We start from the raw sequence: 14,169 nt of genomic DNA, 5'->3' as shown, positions 1-14,169 counted from the left end.
TGTAATAGCCATTACATCAACAACAAAATAATAATGTTATTTCTGCCTTCATTGATGTTAACAATTCTCCCAGTCTTGCAGCATGTGCCACTCTTCATCTAAGTCATTGATAAAAATGTTGACAAGCTCATTCAAATCTTTTGATGAGCACTTTTGAATACTATTTTCCAATTATCTGTGAATCGGTACAAATAAATAAATAAAATGAATATGTTGGTCTGGTTTGTGTATCTCAGAAAGCCAACATACGGCTTAGTTATATGTGTGAATATGTGGGCTCCTGGAGAGGAATTCAGTTCTGCCTTCCTCCTCTCCTGAATTTTAACCGCAGGGTAGAACAACGCTATGCCAGCTATGCCAGCTTTGCTTAGTATGTCTTGCAAACACACCCATTGTCCTCAAGCCCATATTTAACCAATTTTCTACCCAAGATATAACTGTGATAGATATCAAATGCTCATTCGATAGCAAGATGATGTTCCACATTTGTTACATTCCCATACCCCCCATTCATGGAGCTAACCTGTGGAGTCTTGTGGGTTGCTAAAATGATTGCAGCATTGGCAGAGATCTCCGAGATGCATCCTCCAATGACAGCTAGCAGATTGTTCTGGTGGTGGCACTTGAAATTCGGGACAAACTTATGTGGCGTGCAAAGCAAGCTCAGGGTGGCCTTATAGGTCATCCTTCCAGTGTAGTAGCTATTGAGAATTTGGAACCCCAGAGACATGTTTGATAAGATGTGGGGATTCTCATTTATCTCTTTGACAGCAAATGCTAAGGCCAGGATGTGCTGATAGTTCTTAGGAGTTGAACTGCAATAAGAGATAACAGCATTTTAATAAAACAGCAGCAACAGCAATGAAAAAATGCAGGTGTAATCTTTGTCATCACTCAGCTGTATGCTTCCCAATTTGAGTTGTATATGAAAACCATAGACAATAATGGATCAAGTTAAAATAAAGTAAGACATTTAAATAAATTATCCACCCCATGAAAAACTAAATCATCAAAATATTGTAGGATAATTCTTGTGCTGTTCCTAAATTTACTGGAGTGAATTCTTTTCAGTGCCAACAACAAAACCTAACTCAAGATAAAGTAAACAGATAGATGTGGCAATTCTAATTTTCTCTTAGTTATTTAAAAGCAAAGTCTAAATGTTGAAACTTATACTGTGTGGTACTCTTCATTCATTTTTTTATCACTTACCCAATACACTGAGAAACATTGTGCCAACTCTTTCAATGAAACAAGAAATACACAAAAATATGTACAATTTATATTACGTCAGCTGAAGGAACTAGAAAGGTGGAAACAGACCATGCAAACTGCAGAGCTGTGAAAAATATGAAGAAAGAAACGTGGCAAAGTTTCTTTCAGTAGTCATACGAATCAAAGATCAACATAACCATGACTAAACAAATAACACTTCGGTCTCCCTTCCCTGGGAGGTTGTCTGTATATATCTGTATTTTATTCTGAATCTATGTTATGGGTTGTTGAACTGCAATAAAGATTATTATATTATTTCTAAAAGAAACAAACATTGAAAAAATAATAATATTAAATATTAAAAAAGAACTGAGGATTGGAAGTGCAGTGGAGGAGGCAGTGATGGAGGCCAAGGATGAGAGGGAAGAAAGTGTGGGAAGAACAGGTGTGACAAAATTATAGAAAGGCATAATTCGTCATTTGGTTGTTCTTTCGGAATCCTATAAAAATACAAAGAATCCATTCATTGCAAACGTATCCTGGAAGAAAGCATACTAGCATTTATGTCAAGCAAAGTCACATAGAAGGTGGTAGGAAATGCAAATTAACAAGTAGAAAAGTTGCAGGAATGTCACCATTCTCACGACAGAAAGAAAACACACTGTTATTTAAGCATATTTCCCCATAATGTTGCATCTCTAGATATTTATTTTGGCTTGGATATATTACAGAATGAGAGAGAACAAGGAAATAGTGCCTTACATAGGTTCACCAATCGTGATTTTGGTAGGCTGTTCCACGAAAGAGGGGTTGTTATACAGAAAGAAGACTTGAGAAACAATCCCACCAATGAGAAGGTCTCCTGGTTGGTAAAATTCATGAGAAATAGGGAAGAGATCATCATATATGCTGCAATTTATAGAATATGTCCTGCACACTGTGTGACAGAGCAGTACAAGCAACAGCATCACCACCAGCATGATTTTGTTGACAAAATACCCCCTCCCAACACAGATTTCCATTTTTCCAACTATAGCATTAAATGTAGATGATAGCAATGTTACTATGGCCTCTTTTGAATGGCGGATGATATTCTTACTGATCTGTAGCTTATCCTCTTACAGCATCTGGGCATCCATGCTGTAGGTTTATAATTAATTTATGTTCCCTATTCCTAAGTTTCTCTGAACCACATGTTCTTATCGGTTGGATTCCCACAGATTAAGTTAGTTGAAATCAATGGAATTTAAGTTAGGGTATGACTGTTGATTTCAGTGGAAGTCATGGGTAACAGGTGAGTTAGTTTGGATCTAATGCTTTATCTCCTTACTTTATTTTATAAGAATGTGTGATAGAACGATAGATATCATATACAGCTATTCAGCTATAAATATTAATGCTTTGCTTTGGTGTGCTTTATAATTTTCTAAAATATGCTTTATAGCTATTTGAATGTCCAGTCATTTGTCACAAAGTCCATATGTGACAGTGGTGAGGCAATGTGCAGGGATGTTAATTAATACCCAGTCAAGGCATAGTTTTTCACAATAAGAATCTGGAAAGTGTAAAATTCACTGGGCAAGAAGCAACCTTGGCAGAGCCCTGCCTATCCCTGGCTTCATTTCTGAACAGTGTATGTTTTGTAGGTTTTTTCAAACACAACACTGATTGTCGAGTTTGCTATGGGGAAACCAGCAATTTTTTTTACTATAATAGCTATTATTATCAATTTTGAATGTGCTGTTTGCTTTTGAAGTTCCATTATGCACAAAAGATGAAGGGGTTTAAAAATGAATCTTGTTGCTTCTGCACAGAGCGAGAATTATATTCACTTACAAATCATTCTAGTGATTTCAGGGGTGGGGGTGGAACTTTCATTTTCTAAATAATATGGAGCTAATTACTTGGTTTGTGCACCTTGTACGTCTGCCAAGAATGGCACAGATAAATGTGATCTAAATTAGGATACAGCCATACGTAACAATATCTGAGGGCACCCATAGCTTTTTCATTTAGTATTTCTGTGTACTCAACCATTCTACATAAAATTACATGGGAAGTGAATTGCAGCATCTCCTGGTTTATTTACCTGGAACAGCAGCAACACAGTTTGAACCTGCTCCAAAGCATCTTGAAACTATTAAGAAAGAATGAAAGCAGCCTCTGTTAAGAGCTGTTGCAAACAGAAGGAGTGTCTCCACCCCCATCGTTCTAGCCGGACACTGAGGTCCAGCACTGAGGGCCTTCTGGCAGTTCCCTCACTGAGAGAAGCCAAGTTACAGGGAACCAGGCAGAGGGCCTTCTCGGTAGTGTCGCCCTCCCTGTGGAAAACCCTCCCACCAGATGTCAAAGAGAACAACAACTAGCAGACTTTTAGAAGATATCTGAAAGCAGCCCTGTTTAGGGAAGCTTTTAATGTTTGATGTATTACAGTATTTTAATATTTTTTTGGAAGCCGCTCACAGTGGCTGGGGAAGCCCAGTCAGATGGGCGGGGTATAAATAATAATAATAATATTTATTTTTATTATTATTATTATTATTATTATTATTATTATTATTATTATTATTATCATCATCATTATTATTATCTGGACATTGTGCAGAGTATAAATGCCTTTGCTCTCCACCACAAAAATAAGTTTCAAAGCTTTATTGCAGAACAGTCTCAAGCTAGTTACCAAAAATTGCAAAATACAAAGTAGCACATTACTTTTAAGCAGCAAACAATGTGGTCCCATCTTTTTTTTAGTCCTTAATACAGTTCAATAAATTTTCTTTCTCTGGTCCCACAGAGAGAGCCTATGTAAGCGCGTTGATCATTCCTGAGCTTCAACGACTGACTGGGACACTGAGTCCTCAGGTTTCATCTTGCTGCTGTCAAAGTGATTGCAGCCGGAGGAATTTCTGGGATGAGTCATCAAGTATGAATTGAAACATCTACCCTTTTCTTCCCCACATTTAGGTACAGACAACCTAATGTTGAGCTCTCTGCACAGCATTTTACATACAATACATTCAAACATAGCATTTTAAGCATTTAAATGTATATTATTAATAGCCCTCAAACTATGTCATATGTAGTATGACTACATTCATTAAAAAGAAGAACTCAAATTTCATGTACAAATTTCCATGAAGGAGAAGGCTTGCAATGGCTACTAGCCATCATGGAGGCTATGTGCTGCCTCCACATCTGTAGACAGTAGGCTTCTGAATACCAGTTGCTGGAAACTGGAGAAAGAGAAAGTGCTCTTGTATTCAGGTCCTGCTTGTGTATTTCTGAAAGGCATCTGGTTATCTACTGTGAGAACAGAATGCTGCCTAATTGAATACATCTTCAATAGCTATAAATGGTTTATATATTTGTAATATAAATAAATAACAATTGAAGAGTGAGAATAGCTACCTTTTTTGTGAAATAGGTAACTGTTACTCCAACAGTAGGTCCATAGAAGCAAATCTGAAGTAGGGTTTGGGGGGAATTGAAACAGGATAGTTCCATTTCAACTCCATTCCCCATAAATTGAGTGTGGAATGTTTATTTAAGACAGCACCTGTGCTTGAATTCTCATGAATTCACCAGCATTTCCAATATTCACCTTCACAAGCATTTCCATTATTTTCTATATAAGAGCTGAATGGATTTATTGCTTTTCCCTCACTTTTTTCTGTTTATCAGTTGTGCCTTGCTGTTCAACTCTGGCCTAAGCACAATAATGTAACATTTAGGGAAAAATATGCAACCCAGTAATCCAGCACTGGAGGATAATATGGAGAAACTCTCCACAGCTACCATGTATTTCCCTTTGGTGCTCTGGTAGGTTGGAATGAAGGTTAACCAAACACTGCAAAAAACCAACATGCTGAAAGTGATAAATTTGGCCTCATTGAAACTGTCAGGTAGTTTCCTGGCTAGGAAAGCTACAAAGAAACTGACAATGGCCAAAAAACCCATATAGCCCAAGACACAGTAAAACATGACAGCTGAACCCTCATTACATTCCAGTACTATTTCCCCCATGACTGAGTGCATATCTGTATCTGGGAATGGAGGGGAAGTTCTCAACCAAAGAGTACAGATGCCAGTTTGAACGAATGAGCAAGAAAGGACAATAGAATATGAAAGTTCTTTCCCCACCCACTTCCTCATCCTAGATCCTGGCTTGGTTGCCATGAATGCCAGAACCACAGTGATGGTTTTTGCCAAAATGCTGGAAAGGGCCACAGAGAAGACAATGCCAAATGCTGTTTGTCGGAGAAGGCAGATTGCCTTTCCAGGCTTTCCAATGAAGAGGAAGGAGCAGAGGAAGCAAAGGAGGAGGGAGATGAGAAGGATGTAGGTCAAGGTGTGGTTGTTGGCTTTGACTATGGGGGTATCGCTGTGCTTCACAAAAGTTAAGAGTACTAAGGTTGTGAGGAAGGAGAAAGTAATAGCCAAGGTTACTAAACTGACCCCTAAATTCTCTTCGTAAGAGAGGTAGCTTGGAACTTTGGGAATACATTGAGTTTTTTCCTTATTGGGATACTGATCTTCTGGACAATTGGCACAGGCATCCATGTCTGGAAAAAAGAAAAAGAATTATTTGAATTACAGTATTTTAAATAATTATTTAAAGGTGCTGACCAACATTTATCTAGACAACTGAAGTGTCTCATTTTGTCTTCTTTTAGTCCTTTGGTCAACTCCACATTTCTAAAAGGGAGTGAGAGCATTTTTGTTGCAGTTCCAAATAAATCTGTGGATGATGTTGAAATGGTATACTGTACACCCAGTGTCACACAATGGTTAGTGTTGGACTAGGAGCTGGGAGACCAGGGTTAAAATCTGCATTCAGCTACAAAGCTTCCTGAGCCAGTCACTGTCTCTCAGCTTATCGTCGATTTTTGTGAGGATACAACAGAGATGGGTGAGAACAGTGAAGACAATCTTGAGCTCCTTGGATTAAAGGTGGGATGTAAATGTAAATCATCAACCTCCTCTAAATGTTTTTTTGGACATTAGTAACTCCCTAATTTAATAAATTCCATTGTTTTACAGTGGTACCTCTGGTTATGAACTTAATTCTTTCCAGAGGTCTGTTCTTAACCTGAAACTGTTCTTAACCTGAGGTACCACTTCAGCTAATGGGGCCTCCTGCTGCCGCCGCACTGCTGGAGCACGATTTCTGTTCTCATCCTGAAGCAAATTTCTTAACCCGGGGTACTATTTCTGTGTTAGCGGAGTCTGTAACCCACATTTTTTGTAGCCCAAGGTGTTTGTAACCTGAGGGACCACTGTAGTAGGTTGCTGAGGTATGCCAAAACTCACCTCATTTAAAAAAAAACAAATCTCCAGTAACTTATTAAAAAGAAATCATGTAACTCCCTAATTTAATAACTCCCTAATTTAATAAATCCCATTAATTAAATAGATTGCTGAGGTATGCGAAAACTCACCTCAATTTTAAAAAAAAACAATCTCCATTAACTTACTAAAAAAGAAACCATGTCCCAAAATTAGAAAAGAGGAGTATGCCAAAACTCACCTCACTTAAAAAACCAAATACAAATCTCCATTAACTTCCTAAAAATAAACCATGTCCCAAAATTAGAAAAGAGAAGATAAAGTTTTGGTCAAATTTTCATGAGTGGTTTTTTGGGTTACTGTGCTGATTTGACTTTCTTGGGGTCGGAAAACCCTGTCTTTACACAATGTGGTCAGCTTTTGGAAATGTTCTTGGATACCCAGGCTTAATGAAAAGCCAATGGTATCTCCTAATGCACTTTTAAAGAAATGGGAGCAGAGGGGTTTTTTAAAGGTAAATGTAAGAACTTCATGTAAATACCAGACCAGTGTTCACAATATTCTCAGGTACTTGGCAACCATTCCCCACGGCTTCCTGTGTTTCAATGAGTGACAGGAAAATGATGTAATAAGCAGAGGACAAATGTTTAATGGACACACCACCCTTGGCCACCTCCTAATTTTAAAGCAATTTCAATCCCACATCAACAGAAAAATATGAAGACAATTATGATTTTTTGAAAGCAGTCTGCAAGCATTGGAAGAAAACTTTTCATGCATTAGAGGACTGCTTTCAGTATAGCAATAGTATGAAGACCTTGGCAAAAGAAAAAAGAAAAGGGGGGAATACCCACAGTGAGAAATTTAGTTTTCGTTTCTACATTTCTTCATTTAACAGGAATAAATATTTTTACAGGGGTTTTTTTTGGATTTCCTAGGATATTGTATGTGAAGTATTCACAAAGTGCTCTTCAAATCCAAACGTTGGTATGTTCATTTAATTTGTGAATTTTAGTCGCAAGGCCTCCTGGAAGGCCCATGTACATTGTCTTGAGTTTTCTGTCTGCTAGCTAAAGGGCTCTTGTTCTAGCAGATCAGTGAATTTTATCGTTGCTCAGCAGAGGAAGCCAATACAACAGTTGCATCAGGGCAACTTCACTGCACAACCTTGTGCAATCTATTGCACAACAAAGTAGTGAGCAAACTTCTCATGCATTCTCTTGTGCAGCAAAGTTCTACTGGCACAAAAACACTGTCTGGTGGAACAAGGGTGACACTATGGGACTTTAATGCTACACAGCATCCAAACCATAATGTCTTTAAAAGTGATAATTTTGTTTTGGGGGCGATTGTTATTTGTTTTAAATCTGTATTGCACACTACCTTCATATACATTCAATGGCCTACATATACTCCAAAGAAACATCCTGTGTTATGGAATTGTATTGATATTTCTGTACATTATGCCTCCTACCTTTCCACTTAGAGACCATTCCTTCTGGACATGGAGCACAATCGTAGCAGCAAAATTTCTCCCCTTCCTTCTTTTTCCTGCTGTAGCCAGGATAGCAGTTGTCATTGCACACAGAAAATGGATACACCTATAGAGAAACATTAAAGTGGGATTTGCAATTACAGATTAATGCTCCTCAGTCATCCACCTCTCCAACAGCTAGCATATATGAGGGGTAGAACGTGGGTGAGCCCTGTACAAATGCCTTGTGGCATTTGTCCAAGCCCTAAACAACCTCGGCCCTGTAAATTGAAGGAGCATCTGCACACACATCATTTAGTCTGGACACTGAAGTCCAGTTCTGAGGGCCTTATGACAGTCCCCTCACTGCGCAAAGGAAATGACAGGGAACCAGACAGAGGACCTTCTTGGTAATTGGACCTACCTTGTGGAACACCCTCCCATCAGATGTCAAACATGAAAACAACTCCACAACCTTCTGAATACATCTGATGGCAGCCCTATATCATTGAAGTTTTTAATATTTGATGTTTTGCTGTGTTTTCATTATTTTGGAAGCCACCCAGAGTGGTGATGTCTCCCACTTGCCGCTGTGGGAGATTTAAATATGTGTTTATGGGCATGTACAACCCTTTCTGTTGGCTTTTACCAAAATTAAAGCTGGAATGTACTAAGTTCTTTACAATGGCTTACCAAAAATGGCTTAAAGGACAAAAATTGGTCACAGACACAAAATAAACAGGCAGCTATATTTCACCTGATTAAAACTTTGATGCCACACAATTTGATCATCATGAATGATTAACTCTTTGCCTGTCGGAGCCTGAGGTTCCAGTCTTCCAACTTTGAATCTAATTACCGACCCATTAGGAGAAATCAACCAGTTTGTAATGTCAAAACCTACAACTAATTCCCCATTTTCATCAAAGCACACAGTATCTCCAGCACTGTTGTTGAATGTGAAGCCTCTGAGAAAGTTATGGACCTAGATTGAAAAAGAATATAGAGAAAGGGACTATTAGGTCCGTCTCCCATTTTATTTGGACAGCACGTGTGAGAACTTTATAGTACGCGATGCCACTTCCCTCTGTTGGCTCCAAATAGGAAACTGGTTATGTTTATTTACAAACACACAATCACACAAATAAAACAACCCTACCTTATTTTATCACATGGTTGGTATTTGTTACCAAAATGAATTTGAAAGAAAAAATGAAGATTGAAATGAAATGAAATGAAATGAAAAGCACAAAAATAGTGAGACTATATTGTACAGATATATAACCCCTTTGATTTTCTTATCAAAAGCTAGCTTATCTTTCACTTTTACATGAGTTACAGTTACCTGCCATGGTTGAACTTTCTGAAAAAACTGTTTCTCCCCTTCTATCAACCTTTTCTCATTGGGGCTGGATTTGTATATGGCATGCAAGGAAAGTGCCACTGCATGTACTGCATTGTAGACATTGTAGCTGTGTCCAGTCATGCTCATTTCAAATACACTTCCAGGAAGACTCTCCAGGTTCTCTTCCCCTGTGCAGGTTTTCTTCTGGTTCTTCTCTTGGCTCATAGACATTTCTAGTGAACAGCTGAATGCCTGTTCCCAGAAGTCTTGAATAAAGCCATCTCCTTTTTCCCAGGATGGTTTTAGCATCTGAAGGAACTTTGGGAATCCTGATGGCTGATTTGAGTGAGCTGTGAAGGATATGGTACCATGAAAGCTTTGTAAATCCCAATCTTTTTGAACAGAAAGTGATGCAAAATCCCAGTGAGATGTAACAATCCACACTCTACCCAGAGGTGGCAAAGAGAAGAAGGGTGCTGCAAACAGCAATACTCTCAAACCTTGAAAAGATGGAGGTTCTCCATATACAAAAAATACTTTAGCTGTTGCCTGAAATGCAACGGTATAGCTTTCAAAATGCTGTACTGCCAAGTCTATAATTTCATCCAGATAATTCCATTTTGGTAGTCTTACTATGAAAGAATAGCAGATGCCATTTTGTGAAAGCATTGGCACAATTGTCTGTATAAACTTGTCCCCTTTGTCATCATCCACAGCACCAAGCCCAACCCATGTCCATCCAAAATGCTGAAGTAAGCGTACCACTCCTATGTGCTGGTGGGCTTCATTTGGGACCATCTGATACAAAAAAGGGTATTGCATTTTAGCATGCTGTCCTGGCAGAAATGATCCATAAGTGAGCTGGAAGGAAATTTATAAGCATTATTCAAATGGATTCCAAAAACATATTTTATTAATGTTTTTCAGTGAGTCCTTTAGGCAATTGGGTCAAACAACCTGTGAATAATGAGAGCAAGAGGAGCCACAATATTCAAATGTTGAAGTGCTCTTGCATCCAATATTATCTAATACTGCAGAACATTTATTCTGGCTAGATGTCATTCCATCCCAAGTGCTTTGGGACAGGTATTCTGGCTCCCTCTTTCTTTAAGGGTATGTCCCTGTGATATTCAGGAGGTAGGATCTATAGTACATGTATTTCTGTTCTGTAATTTATATGGTTTATATATGATTGATTGATATAGGAACATGTTCTATTCATCATAGTGTCAAACACATGGTGACACATGGGCAGAATACAATGACCTAAGGAACAATAAATCATTATGCAGTAAAAACAAACAAATTATTTGTCATCTTCCAATTTATAGTGTATAGGGGGGAAGTTTTGCAGTAAACATTTCATATCTTTATAAATCTGGAACACAGAAATATTTTGACAACTGAGCCAATATATATTTTCAAAGTATGTTCCCAATAAACATGATATCTTCCTGGAGACTCAGTTTTATAGTATCAGGGACTTTCTTCAGCCCGAACTTGTTGGAACTCAATTCTGGTACCTCTCAGGTGGGCACCATTGCCATTACAAGAGAACAAGGGAGGTGTTCATCATGAGTTCTGGCACCTCTTTTTATAGAAAAATACACCTGAATTCTTGAAGATCCTGATGATTCCAAATTTAACTGCTCAAAATGCTTGTATCTTTGTTTACATGGAAATGTGCAGAAAAGTTTCTGTTTCTTATTAGATTCTAGAAGACTTTTTCGCTTACATTAAAGCTTTTTTACCTTTACCATTATTTGCATTTACAAGTTGCACCCAACATCTAATACTACTAGTGATAGACCAAGAATATCAAATAGCTTGGCTCCATCTTACAGCTTTTAAAACATGGAATGTGTAGACATAAAGCTCCCACATTCCTCAGTCAATTCTGTTTTCATTCACTGGTGTTTCCAAATTTAATTGCTGAAAATAATTTTCTCAATAATTGACCAGTTTATGTGTATATAGATATTTCTATCTATGGAAGTGTATATAAAAGTTTCTGCTTCTTACTAATTTCTATAAGATTTTTTTTGTCACATTAAAGCTTTTTTTAATATTACCATTATCTGCATTTACAAGTTGCATCCAACATCTTATAGTACTAGTGATAGACCAAGAATATCAAATAACTTGGCCCAAAGTAGTTTCTAATCAAAATATCACAGACAACTTCTGAAATCATGATGGTGTGCCACAATTGTAAAATCACCATACCACCACAGCTTACCTGTGGAGTTTTGTGGATTGCTGAAATGATGGCCACATTGACTGAGATCTCAGAAAGACATCCTCCAATGACAGCTATCAGATTGTTCTGGTTGTGACACTTGAAGTTGGGGACAAACCTATGTTGTGCAGAAAGCAGACTGAGGGTGGCCTTGTAGGTCATTCTTGCCGTGTAGTAGCTATTAAGAATGCTGAATCCCAGGGAGAGATTTGATAAAATGTTGGGACTCTCGTTGATCTCTTTTACAGCAAATGCCAAGGCCAGGATGTGCTGGTAGTTCTTTGGCACAGAACTGTAATGACATTTAGAGTTGTTGCAGCTGATAAATAAAACAATTGTGCTGGAAGCAATAAAAAGGTGTTCCTATTCTTCAGAACTGATCTTCAAGAATAAATGACCTGTAGAAAGGTCTCTGTGAATTGAAATCAGAGCCGTTGTATGTACCCTTGTTAACTATTAAAATACTTTAATAAAAACTACCGTATATAGTCAAGAATGTGGTGTAACTTTAAAACCTTAGAATATAATAGACATGATAAATAAAACATTTAAATTGAAGAGCTGAATTCTCAAAATGTTGATGGTTCATTTTATTTAATGAGCTTCTATGTGCACTTATTGGATTCACTCCCTTTGCCTAAAAACAACAAAAAATAAGCCCAAGGTCAAGCAACTGATATGGTCCAAACATATAAAAGAATGAAGAAAAGAGAAAGAGGATAAAAAACTGAAGTCTTACATAGGTTCATAAATAACAATCTGTGTAGGCTGTTCCATAAAAGAGAGGAGATCATAGAGGAAGAATACTTGAGAAACAATTTCACCAATGAGAAGGTCTCCTGACTGGTAAAATTTATGAGTAATGGGAAGGGGATCATCATATATGCTGCAATTAATGGAATGTTTCTTGCATACGGCATGACATAATAATGCTAGTAGAAACACAATGACCAACATGATCACTGCTGAGAAACATAGATTTATTTGTTTTAAGTATCACAGCAGAATCAAGTTTTGGTACTGTATACCTCAATTCATTTTAAAAAATGAACTTAGAAGAGAGTAACAACCCAGTTCTTACCTAGATCCTGTTCTGAACATAAGGGTTTTATAGTATTTTTCAGATGCTGATTGTTGATCTTGCTAACAGGCTCTGAATGTCAATTGCGCAAAAACCCATAATTTAGATAAAGTTAAGGATCATTTTCATGTCCCCAGTGTGTTGGTGAAGCTCCTTATTGGAGTCCTACAACTATTATTTTCTCATTTTAGGTATAATTAGTAGTATGTGGCACTTCCTCAGCAGGTCCAAGCTGCCTGTCTCCAGATCTAGATATAAGTTTTTCCATGTATCTACTATACATTTTGGAAAGTTGTTTGCTCACCTATGTTTGAATACACTTGCTTGCCATTCTAAATCCTTAAAAAATGCACTTATTTTAACTCGTGACGGGATGACGATGAGGAATGAGGCCAGGGAAAGGCTGGCACTGCAGCAAAAGGCTGCTGAACACGCCCCCATCGCGGCACCTGGTTGGGTGGCCACCGGGGGGCGTGAGTGCGAGCCAGGTGAGCTGGAGGCAGGGGGCAATGCCCCCTGATGGGCGGTGTTCGAGCTCCCGTCCACAACCACTCCCCTCTCTTTCAGGGAGGAGAGTCTTTATTTTAACCACTGATTTCAAAACTGCAATGATTTGGGGACTTCTTTAAATAATAACTGGGCACCAACAAGTTTAATGTTTTTGAGGTTTTTTAATGAAGTGCAATGAAAAATCAGCACTTCCAGAATGGGTTGCCATACATCAATTGGAGGGGGAGGGGGAGGAAACAGGAAAAAAGACCCGAATATATGTCCCTCTATTCCTCGGTGCTCCTGGCGGCATACTGGGGGGGAGGGAGCCACTGTGTTGACAGCAGCCTTTCCCTTTCCTTGCTCTCTCCCTTCATGGCCAGCAAGCAATGTGGTCCCATCTTCTTTTTAGTCCTTAATACAGTTCAATAAATTTTATTTCTCTAGTCCCACAGAGAGAGCCTATGTAAGCATCTTGCATGTTCATCATTGCTGAGCTTCAACGACTGAAGTCCTCAGGTTTCATCTTCCTGCTGGCAAAGAGATTGCAGCCGGAAGAATTTCTGGGATGAGTCATCAAGTATGAATTGAAACATCTACCCTTTTCTTCCCCACATTTAGGTACAGACAACCTAATGTTGAGCTCTCTGCACAGCATTTTACATACAATACATTCAAACATAGCATTTTAAGCATTTAAATGTATATTATTAATAGCCCTCAAACTATGTCATATGTAGTATGACTACATTCATTAAAAAGAAGAACTCAAATTTCATGTACAAATTTCCATGAAGGAGAAGGCTTGCAATGGCTACTAGCCATCATGGAGGCTATGTGCTGCCTCCACATCTGTAGACAGTAGGCTTCTGAATACCCGTTGCTGGAAACTGGAGAAAGAGAAAGTGCTCTTGTATTCAGGTCCTGCTTGTGTATTTCTGAAAGGCATCTGGTTATCTACTGTGAGAACAGAATGCTGCCTAATTGAATACATCTTCAATAGCTATAAATGGTTTATATATTTGTAATATAAATAAATA

General features: G+C 38.1%; 1 protein-coding gene across 1 annotated transcript in view; it reads right to left on the bottom strand.

Moving 5' to 3' along the window:
* Positions 1-4,818: 4,818 nt before the first annotated feature.
* The window catches only part of LOC309355048 (vomeronasal type-2 receptor 26-like), a 33,028-nt gene continuing 23,677 nt past the window's right edge, over positions 4,819-14,169 (bottom strand). Inside the window, exons 3-6 of the mRNA XM_081885435.1 lie at positions 9,321-10,181; positions 8,733-8,960; positions 7,976-8,102; positions 4,819-5,777 (exon numbers count right to left, since the gene is read on the bottom strand). Of these exons, the coding sequence (XP_081741561.1) occupies positions 4,876-5,777; positions 7,976-8,102; positions 8,733-8,960; positions 9,321-10,181 (2,118 nt within the window). The 3' untranslated portion in view covers positions 4,819-4,875. The remainder of the gene's footprint in view (positions 5,778-7,975; positions 8,103-8,732; positions 8,961-9,320; positions 10,182-14,169) is intronic.

This window comes from Podarcis melisellensis (genome assembly GCF_964234715.1).
Source record: "Podarcis melisellensis genome assembly, chromosome: 13".
In the NCBI taxonomy this organism is placed as follows: Eukaryota; Metazoa; Chordata; class Lepidosauria; order Squamata; family Lacertidae; genus Podarcis; species Podarcis melisellensis.
Note: the sequence above shows the minus strand (reverse complement) of the source record. Positions and strands in the feature narration are given on the sequence as shown.